At 38.1% G+C, this 11,517-nt stretch overlaps 1 protein-coding gene across 1 annotated transcript; it reads left to right on the top strand.

Annotated features, from left to right (window-relative positions):
* The first annotated feature begins 1,465 nt into the window (after window positions 1–1,465).
* Window positions 1,466–11,394, top strand: LOC139774692 (CD63 antigen). The gene is made up of 6 exons (XM_071710115.1): window positions 1,466–1,832; window positions 5,607–5,795; window positions 6,047–6,217; window positions 6,404–6,625; window positions 6,879–6,940; window positions 8,779–11,394. The coding sequence occupies exons 1-6, from the start codon at window positions 1,770–1,772 to the stop codon at window positions 8,795–8,797; spliced, it is 726 nt and encodes a 241-aa protein (XP_071566216.1). The 5' UTR covers window positions 1,466–1,769; the 3' UTR covers window positions 8,798–11,394.
* The last annotated feature ends 123 nt before the right edge of the window (window positions 11,395–11,517 follow it).

Here is an 11,517-nt window from a genome sequence, read left to right as displayed (position 1 = left end):
TTACATCTCGTTTTTAGTAGAATAAAATGAATAAAGTAAACATGTTTTTAATTTAAAAGAAGTTTTATTATTAAGTACCTATCTACCTTATTGCATGTGCTATTGTCATTGGTATTTAGAAAATATCAATAAAATAACAAATATATTAAAGAACCAAATTAGCAAAAAAAAAAAAGTTTTTATTCTCATGATTTTTACTTTTACACATTAACATAACATAAATCAGTCTTAAAATCTAGGTAGGTAAACATTTTAATCGAGACTTTGATAAATAATCTTTGACAGCAACCATAAAATCATATACCTCAAATTATCATCTTAAACTGTACACTAATGTTACAATTTGTAACTTACAAACTGTGATTAAATACAATATAAAAAGCAAAATATTCAGGAATTTTTAAAAACATTCATAAAAAGGAGAACGGATAGCAGCCTAGTTGCAGGGCCGAAAATGAAAAGGATGTACATCGAGTCGTGACTGAAGAGACACGAGTTTCAGGTGCGACTGCGTGCAAATTTTGTTATTCGCGTTCGACCGAGATTCGATTAGTCCTTCGTCCTGTCGGGAATCGAGGACGGAGAGGGATGTACACACGCGTAATGCGAGTACGCGGTTTGCGCGGCCGAATCGTCGATCGCGGCATATAGGCTCGCCATGACACCATCCGCCACCCGAAGTGCAGCGTCGTCGTGTCGCGGTCGTGTCGCCTTGCGTCGCGTTGCGTCGCGTTGCGTTGCGTTGGATGGAGGTGCACGCACAGGGTCGTAGCATTCGGGCGACGCGACACGTTCGCGCGGTCATCGATCATATCGATGAGCGAACGTGACGGACGCTCACACGCCACGAGAGATGAATAATAATCACGAGAAACCGAGACAAGTTTACCTTTGTTATATAAGTGGGAGGAGGCGAGGAGATCGAGATGGAGTAAAATACGCCCAGAGGATTCTTGATTATGATAATAAACGCCCATGTAGCGCTTATTATAGCATCAATTGTAACAATAGATGCTAGGAGCGTAAACTCCTTCGCGGCTTTATTTTATTAAAATTCCAAAAGCCAGCCGTCGCTGTTAATAATGCCCGCTACGTTCCGCCACGATTGGTTTTAACAGAGTAGATATAAAAAGAAACACGCGATGTGCGCATACATTAGCTTAGCACTTAGCAGGTCAATAGGTGATAATTCAGTTTTTTATAATAAAATTATAAATTAATTATAACTATAAATTGAATTATAATTATATGTAAAGATTATAATCACAAATTAAAAAATTTTATAATAAAATAAAACGTTAAAATTATAAAGATTCTATTTCAATTGCCTTCTCGCGAATTCTCCTTAATTAACAACTCTTCCCAAACCCAAAGCAGTCACCGCGCCGCGTCCCGGGAAAGGTACGGCCCTGGCGGGGCGGTTGCGCGCGCATCGCGAGTGTATACCGCGCAACAACAAAAATACATTGTCCGGTGCATTTGACGGCGAACAGTCGACGCGCGAGCATCCCGTGCAGTTCGGGTCGTTGACGTACGGAGGAGAGGCAAAAGAGAGAAAGAGAAAGAGAGAGAGAGAGAAGGGAGGCGAGTCAGGCGAGTCGCAGGCGAAGACAAGAACGAAAAACGGGCAAGGCGCCAGCGTATTTTCCACTTCCTCGTGCAGCAGCGAAAAGCAGCGTATAATTCCTACTTCTCTCTCTCGCGCGTGCAAACGTCGCGGATTCAGTGATTCACGAATCTCGTCGGTACATATAGTGAGAGTGTCGAAAATGGTGTCCGGCGGTATGACTTGCGTCAAGTACCTGCTGTTCCTCTTCAACCTGATATTCGCGGTGAGTAACGGCCGCGGAGACGGCTAACGGTGCACAGGCCGCGATTGGGACTCCGGGACTCGGGACGCGAAAAGGGGAATGATATTACACCGACGCGGACGCTCGCCGTTCCGCTATTCTCGGCGTCGCGTCGCCTGGCGTCGCGCGCTGGGCGGGCGCGGGCGCGGGCGCTTTGTTATATATCGGTCAGGCCTCCGGAGCGGAGCATCTGGGGATCGCCAATCTCGACACGCTCGACACGCTTCGCCTGCCCAACATCAAAGTTCGGCGTCACGGCGTCACGTCGCCGAACCGGCTGCTCCCCGCCGTTCGCGTGCTACCGAACGATGAATCATCCGGCGCCGCGGCCGCTTCCCGTACGAATTACGGGACGTAGAGTACGGGACGCTTCTGTTGCGAGTCGCGAGTCGCGTTTCCTCGAAGACGCGCCCGACTTAATTGACGTCGGGATAACTCGGGTTGACGCGGTGACGGGGTGGTCTCCACGTCTCCACGAATTTGACGATATTTCCAACGAGTTTGCCCCGTTCTTTACTTCGATTGTGGATTCGAGCGACAGACATGGCAGATTCTCGGATTATTATGTTGTCGTCGATTTTATTGTTAACGGTGTCGCGCGTTTCTTACGGTTACGTCGACACGAGGCAATCTTGGGGCGTATTGGATCGATATTACGCACGGCTCGTTGGCGAGGAGGCTCCGATTCTCCTCGGGATCCTCTCTATCCGTCATTCCGTTAGGTTTTTAGAAAAATTCTCTACTAATATTGAGAGACGCGCGTATCTCCGTCCAATGTCTCGACAATCTAATGACAATAACAATCGAATCGATATTGCGTGGCGTGACCGAAACCGTGTAGCGCGTTTCTGAATAAATGATGTAAATACGGAGGGTATTCATTTCGAGGGAAACTTTGTGGTGTGCTTATGCTCCAGAACCCCGGAGCGTAAGCGTTATGGATGAAGCGATCGATACCCCGCCCCCACCCTCCTTTCACGTTTAACGTAATCTAGAGTTCACTCGTTCAACATAGTCGTGTGTGTGTGTGTGTGCGTGTGGGCGCGCGCGCGCGCGCGCGACACCATTACGTATAAAACTTGTAATATGTGTAAAATCGCGTAAAAAATTCAAGGCCGAAATTCCAGATACGGCGCAATTGAATCTATCTAACAAAGTATCTTCCTTCATCTAATAATATTTTTATCCAATCAACTTTCTTTCATCTAACGGCATTAATGTATAGCCAGAGTTATCTTCCGCAGGAATACAAAGAAAGGAAGAAAAATAGCGATTGTTCAACTGAAAGAGAGATATCGGATACCGGCAAACGTGATACAAAATTCACTCGGATTAGGACCGGTTTTTATCACCCTCGTGATGATTGTGACAAAGGGAAGGTGTTAATCACGTTGACGGAAGACGGAAGAGTTTATTTAAAGACACCTGGCGCCGATACAGAACTACCGAAAGCCATCGCGGTTAAGTCCCAGGAGACCTCCGCGCGCGTAAAGCACCGTCGTCGCCCGTGCGGACGGACGGTCGGAAGGATCTAGGACACAAAAACAACCCAGGCAAAGGACGGCAGGGCGGGGTGTCTGTCGCGCGTCCCTTATTGTAACGCTTAATGATCCGTCCAGCGTGAAATGCCAGCGTCAGCGACCACACAGTTTATACACGGAGCGTGCCGGAGGAAGTACGGAGAGAGCTCGACGGCCGTGGCTTTGTTCCCCGCGATAATCCAATTTCGGTTTCTTCCTCTAGCGAGGGGACGCCGCGCCGCGTTCCTCACCTTTCCATCGAGCATACATGCATTCGACATCCTCAAAAATCCTATGGAATTTCTAACTCCAGGTAGAATCCGACCCGAGCTGAATGACGAAGGAATTAATTTACGAGAGCGGCTCTCTTTCAACGACATCCTTACGGAGACGGGGACTAGACTTTAAATTTTTCACAGGGGAGACGGCGTGTACGCGGGGTCGCGTTCCACAATTCGCTTTCTAGGACAGCCCAGATCGTATGGATCGTCGCGCGTTGGGCGCGTCCTCGTTGCTGAAACTTTTCAATAGATTCATACATAAAGTTCGCCGTGGTAGAGTCACCTGTTAGCGTACGGCGTACGGGTCTGCGACGGGCTGTCCGTCCAGGCGTCGCTCGAGGGCGAGCGAATCGACCGGTCTCGTCGGTCGGGTTCGGTTTCGTTGCCTCGAAGGCCTACTACGGGCCGCGTGTAAGCGAACGTAGGTGAGCCGTAGGTGAAAGACACGTAGGTAACCACATAGGCAAGGGAGAGAGGTCTATAATCTTCGTCGGGCCGGCGACGGAGCGACGTAGCCTTCCTACGACGCGATGTCTCGTAGTCTCTCTCTCTCTCTCTCTCTCTCTCTCTCTCTCTCTCTCTCTCTCTCTCTCTCTCTCTCTCTCTCTCTCTCTCTCTCTCTCTCTCTCTCTCTCTCTCTCTCTCTCTCTCTCTCTCGCATGCGCGTGCCTTTTTTTCTTTCTCCCCTCGGCCGCGTAGAACGTCGGCAGCCGTGCGTTGGAGAAATGTCTTTATTTAGACAGATCTAGCAACGGTAATGGGCGCCGCCGACCAATTCCTCTTGGGCTTCGGTAGAGCCCGATCTCTTCTACAACGACGCGAGAAAGCGTTCGGAATTTCCGGAAAGTTACGCCCCTGGGTTTGCGTTAACAGCTCGGAATATAATTAAATGATAAACGAGCTCGACACGATGTCCTTTTCCGCGCACATAGGTGTCATCTTATCTGTAACGTGATAAAGAATCATCAAACTTAGAAGCCCGGCTTATGCAAACCGGTCTCTCCTACGCCAAAAACTTTTGCACGGAGTGTTATTGATACTCCTGATTGCTGGTCGACCGCGCTTTTTCCTCGGCGATTTCTTCGACACAAAGTTGACGACAAAGTTGTAAATGTTACCTTTCTAATTATCGTACAACAATGAATTTCTTATGCTAGGAGTTTCTCGGTAAAGCCGCCGCTTTCGTAATCTACCCGCGAGAGTCGGTCTCGCGCGGTTATCTCGCGCTGAAAGTGACTCGGCGTAATTATAACAGTTTTATGCGCTTCCCGTTGGCAAACAATGCGGCTCTTACGCGATCATGCTTTCCACTTAGAGCTGTTAGCACGGAAGAAAAGTATTGAATGTCTGTCCTAATAACTCCAAGTGTCGGTCGCTCCTCATCTCTGAACATTGCAGGAAGCAGAAAAATGTTTTTCCAGCAATACCAAATTTAACGAGCGCACTAAAGTTTTCGTTAATTACGTATTTACGAAATAATATGGGCAGGTATATGTTTCTCAAATATCGTATCGTGGTGTTGTAACAATGTAATAATTCTAATTAAAGATTTCACTTCATGGAAGCGCGTTTTGTGAAAGTAAGCCGACCTAGCACGCCAAAAAAAAAGATACAACTTAAATTCGTAATGCACGTATGAGAAACTGGAATAAAAAATAAAGCATGTTTTTCGTAACTTTTTAAAAATTAGTTTTTCCGCTAATTTTTCCTTTCTCCGATTTAAATGATATATATAAATGCAAATGGTAAGTTTTTATTTGAAGAGAATATCATAATTTTTGATAAAACGCGAAATCATAAAAATATAGAACTACTTGTAATAATGCGTAAAAAATAGCTTTGCTAATAATAGCTAAATGAATATTTATCTTACAAGATAATATAAATACATGATTAATTGTAAATAAAATAATAAAAAGACTAATGGTAAAAATATTTTATGTATTATTTTTCAGATCACCGGGATCGTATTTATTTCGGTGGGCGGAGTGATTCTGGTTGTTTACAGCGGGTACAGCAACTTTGTGGATAGTTGGTTCTTTGCAGCCCCGCTTTTAATGATAGTAGTCGGTATCATAGTCTTCCTTGTATCATTCTTTGGATGCTGCGGAGCTGTAAAGGAGAATCATTGCATGATAATTACGGTATGGCTCTGAAAAGATTATTATAAATAACTATATTAATTAAATTTATCATTACCTCTTTTTCCCATAACAATAACGTGAGATTTTATCTTATCTCTTTAATAAATATCTTTTATTATTATATATGACGTAGCAAAAAAATTTTTTAAATGTATAATTGAATCGAAAAGCTTGTATTTTGTACAAGAATTTGCTAGGGACACAATATGTCCTGTATATTATACCTGTGCATTAATTTTGATCTATCATAGTTCTCGGTCCTGCTGCTGATGATATTTGCTCTGGAATTGGGCGCCGGAATCACAGGTTACATGATGAGAGGAGAAGTTGCTAATATGTTGGAAAACCGTCTGAACGGTACTTTGCGACAGTATGAGCTTAATCCGGATATTCGTCGTTCATGGGACATCATGCAGCATGATGTGAGTTCACTAAATGATTTGTACATAGATGACATTACAACCATACATTTAGATCTTTATTCATTGTTGTAAAAAAGAATATTTTTGATATTATTGCGTAAAAAGAAAGTCCTTACTAGCTAGATAACTTAATTGTAAGCCGTTAATAGAATTCATATTTACCTGAAAATTAAAATATGATTTTAGTTACAATGCTGCGGTATGAATAGCCCTGCAGACTGGCCCCGTATTGGTTTCCGTGATAATACCGTTCCTGATTCCTGCTGCAAAGAGATTCCTGCTCAGAGCCGATGCGATTTGAATTCGATTCACGTGTACGGTGACGGCTGCATGTTGAAACTGAAATATGCTATAGAAAATAACGCTTTGATCCTGGGAGGAGTGGGCATAGGGGTAGCCCTCATACAAGTAAGTTCTAATTCAAACTGTCATTTTTACATTATATTGAAGCTGTATTAAAATACTTGTAATTTAGAGATTCGGGCAACTATTGTATACATTGATAAAAGAGAAAAAAATTTATTACAATGTTATTTCTATAAATAACATTAAATACATAATATTCCGATGTACATACTAGTTAGTAACAGTAACGAATAAAGGATAAAGCTTAGCTATCCGGAAAAATTGTAAAACAATACGTTCTTCTCTTTTTTTTCAGTTGATTGGAGTAGTCTTTGCGTGCTGTCTGGCTCGCTCAATTCGCCGCGAGTATGAGACTGTGTAAGCTGATAGACACAAATTTTCATTGCAACAAGCCTAAAATGCACTTGTATAAAACCTGATCTATTACACAAGCTGTCACTATTTTTTTCCCTTATTTCGTTACCATTTAACCATGCACAATTATAAAAAAAATTTCTTTCTTTTATTGCTTCTATTCTTAACACATTGCAAAGATGCCGTTAGTTATTTTTCGTCAAAGAGTGCGTGATAGGTCAAAAACGATTTAAAGATCTCCAAAGAATTTTACTGCTAATTTGGTACCTGGGCCTTATCTATCAGGCATAAAATATCACACACGTATGTTTTGTATGTTTTTACAATAGGCTCTCGAACAACTTTGTATATTAATAATAACAGAGTATCTGTTACTCTCGGAGATCATACATTTTTTTATAAATGTATACTTATCTAATTTATTCAGTGTCATTGTGATACTGTTATAGTTGAGCCACGATAACCATACATCGATAACAAAGTTATATAAAATATAAATCACTATAAAATGCGCTAAAAGCTTCTTTTTGTTTAATGTCTGCTTCACGTGAATAATTGTTTAGCTTATTAGCAAAAGTGTATTTTTGTCGTTTCTCTATATTTTTGCTTCATAATATTTCGCATGATGTAGTGCATATTGATATTGTTGTCGAGGCTCTGCTATAATATTCAGCAGTATCATCTTCAAGTTTTAAGAGCATTCATATCTCTTAAGACTTCATTTTGCTTTCGAATCGATACATACTCTTATGAGAGTATATTCAAGTATGTTTCCAGAAAAACATAGAGAGAAGCACATTACATATACACACAGCACACAAATAAGTAATCGTAAATACTCAATGTATGAATTTTTGTAATTATATTTATATATTATTATTATGTGTTTAGTTTAGTTCAATATTTCAAGAATCACAAAGCATTCTGAAAAATGTGCGTGGATACATCTTTTCTGACAAATAAGATTTATGATGTGAGAAAAGCCAGTAATTTAAATAGCTCAAGATGCAAAATGAAGTACTAAGATAAATGAATATCTTCTCAGCATTAACCCAATGGTGTATGATAAAGGGCATTTCCTTTATTGCATGTTATATAATCCACTCAAAGAGAAAATTATACTTTAACCAGTTAATAGGATATACTATATTTGTGAACTGCAAAGAAACTGTGATTGAAAGTAATATGTGTCAATGCGCAATTTGTTTTTTTTTCTTTTGGTATTTACTTTTAATTTGTGACTAAATGGTACTCTTCAGATTAATGAAAAATTTCCGTATTTAATATTAATTGAAAGACACAAAGGAGAAGTGTTAGCCTCAATTTGCAATTGCATGTTAACTATCACGTATATGTTGCCACGCGCGTGCTGTGCGTTTAATATAAACAAGAAACACTATATACCTAACATTAAGATATTTTATTGTTTACCACAATGTAAAGTTTACATAGTGTTACAATCATGAAAAATGTCTTACGAGATGTATAAGTGTATAGAAATAGATGAAACGTAATAGTTGTTCATGTTATATATGAAAAATATAGTAAAGCGTGATTCATAACAAAATTATTTCAACAAGATTACTCAGTTAAATAGCAATAGAATTGCTTCAACTTGATTATAAAGTGTCGTTTCAAGTCCAGTGTTGGCAATAATACTTGTTATTGAAATATACATTTTAATAGTAATTCACACAGAAACTGTGAAGTGTTATCTTTTGTTCTTCGTTGTTTGTACTATATATATACAAAATTATATTGCTTAATATGCCGTAAAACTAGATGTTTTTTTTTCTAATATTTTATGTTCATACTTAGTGATTTAATATTTTTACTTACAGCGAAACCACAGCACACTGATCTGCCATCAATTAGGAGGCATTTTTCATAATATTGTTCATCATACATTGATTAATAAATACTTGTAGATTCATTACGACCGTAATCATTCTTATTGTGCTTATAAATATATACTCAAAGAGGAATGATGTCACAAGTATTTAATGTACAGCGATACCTTAAGTTAGCGATGTTTTGGTATATATGTATGTAATTAAACATGTGAAATTACATACTTTTAAAGAGAATGCAAACTAGCATCTCTCTTCATTTCGCTTTTTCTTATAAAATGAAAAAAAAAAAGAAACGGAATAGCAATATGCATTGAATATTAACATATCCTGTTATAAATTTAACTGCCAATATCTGCCAAAAATATATGTCACATGCAATATAAAAGCAAAAAGGAAAGAGAACAACTAGTCGAAAATGTATACGATTCCGTTTACAGAGATTACCAACGGAACGTTGATCAATTTTGGCACACGCATATGACAGGTGCCTGTTAAATTATGTGCCATGATGTAACGTCTGCTCTATTTTTTCATGTGATACGTTTATACGAAGTTTGGTAATCTTTTGCGAATTATATGTACAATCTGTATCATTGTAGGAAATAGCATTCAATGTAGCCATCATTCCTCTTAGTTTTTTGCCAGATTTAAACGAAAGACAAAAAAAGAATTTCTGCATAATCTTCCTCGGAGTGCAGAATGGACAAATTGTGTAACGGTCAATTGCAAAGCAAACCTGTGTTCTGATAATTTAATATTACCATAAAATAGTATGTATTATATTTGAGTACATGCAGTCTTGGCATCTGTTTTTAATGCCTCCTCATCTCTTTCTCTCTCGACAAAAAAAAATACAGTCTCTAATACTTATAATATATACGATGTTGTAGTAATCTTGTATTAAATTTATAATGATTTTCTGTGTTCTACGAACAAAAAAAAAAGAAGGCAGTGTACTCTTATTCGTAATCGACGGTGCCCCGTGAAATATATATACGTATGCGTGTATATATAGTGTCATTATGTAATATCAGATGTACACAAAAATTCTGTACATTATTGTACCAATGATGTAACAAAATTAGCGCATCTTAACATCTAGCTCGATTTAAATGGAGTATCAAATGGAAGCTAGCTCTATTCTGTCAATAATTTAGCTTGTAATGCCAGTGAACTCTGATATTGATTCTCTTGCGCTTCATTGTATTATAATGCTATTGACAGTCTATCGCTGCAAAAACATTTGTGCATGTTTAGTGCTAAGTTCATTCATATTTGGGACCAAAGCAAAAGGATTAACATTATTTTTTACCGAGTAACAAGTTATTTCTGAAAAGAAATAAATGCTTCAGAACAATTATGTGATACATTAAAACTATGAATAGAACCTTTCTCGAACCTTTATTCATAGGATTCCATTTTCCAGTATTCAGAAAAAGCTTTCGATATAATATTGGAAAAGGGATTAAATGAAAATGAATATAAAACTACTTATTCATTTGCTTCCATTCAAAGGAGAAACATTTTTTGTAAATGCAACTTAAAATTGGATGCCAATTGGATGCCATTGAATAACATTATGTGCGTTTAAGTACACCGAAAATGTACAGTATTCTTTTTAGATTTATACGTAACAAATGAAAGGGGAAAAAAAGTTAGAAATTTCACTGCGTCTTGTCGATTTCACGAATTCAAGTACCACGATTCAAAATGAATTATGTAAGTTTCTGTAGTCTTGTGTATACAAATGCATGGAAATTTATAACATTCCTTTTAGACATATATACCGAACGTTATTAGAACGTGTATATGTCTGAAAAAATGGAGAACGTATTTATTGCAAATAATTTATATGTAAGAACAAAGAGTATTGATATATTTACTATTTTACAATAATGTTGAAATAATTTAAATTTATCATCGGCACACACACAGACACACGTACACAGTGGCAAATGCACAAGATCTCAGAAATAAACATGAACGTCCGTAGGATAAACCATAATTGCAGGAACATAGAAATAATAGCTATGAGATATTAAAGTGTGCCTAACATAGTAACGTTTATGTTATAAGTTAATAGAGATTAGAAAGCATTTCAATGATATTAATCTATCAATCATGCGTAATGTAGCTTTGAAACTAGCACTTGTCCAAAACGTTTGCTCCTTTTGATTATATAAAATCATCTGTTTTGTCAGAGATTTTAATTGAAAATTTTAGACTCTGTATGTATTAATTGTACCAGGCAACGCAAAAGACTGACGAAGATTATTGTAATCAGTATTAACTAACATTGGTATTTTACATACAATATATACATATTATATATATTATATATATACACATACACACACACACACACACACACACACACAAACACACACACACATACACAAATGACTTTGTACTAAATTCTATTTTGGCTGCTTATGTTACTTTTATTATAAACGTAAATTATTAGTCAGTATCGTTAAAGTGATACAAATGTAATTTCGTTATTACAATATAACTAATTTACGGCATTTTAGGAGCCAACATGTCCTTAGCACATCATATTCATCTAGCTTTTATGTATACTAATAAATTTAATGACACTAACAAGTAGTGTTTTCAATCAAAATCCTTCCCATTTTTCTGAACCTTTACAAATTTGATCTAAATTTAAACTTAAATCGTAGAATATAGTTAAAAAGATTATTTTTAAGAAAATATAAGGAAAGGTAA

This window comes from Temnothorax nylanderi, unplaced genomic scaffold (genome assembly GCF_030848795.1).
Source record: "Temnothorax nylanderi isolate EJ_2023f unplaced genomic scaffold, tnyl_v1.0 TNYL_tig0085_pilon, whole genome shotgun sequence".
In the NCBI taxonomy this organism is placed as follows: domain Eukaryota; kingdom Metazoa; phylum Arthropoda; class Insecta; order Hymenoptera; family Formicidae; genus Temnothorax; species Temnothorax nylanderi.
This window is presented reverse-complemented; position numbering and strand designations above follow the sequence as displayed.

Excerpts from the sequence above, each read along its gene's own strand:
- LOC139774692 (XM_071710115.1), top strand. The coding sequence starts at position 1,770 with ATGGTGTCCGGCGGTATGACTTGCGTCAAGTACCTGCTGTTCCTCTTC. Across the intron at positions 5,796-6,046 it reads ATCATTGCATGATAATTACG|TTCTCGGTCCTGCTGCTGAT; the intron begins GTATGGCTCTGA and ends GATCTATCATAG. Across the intron at positions 6,218-6,403 it reads GGGACATCATGCAGCATGAT|TTACAATGCTGCGGTATGAA; the intron begins GTGAGTTCACTA and ends ATATGATTTTAG.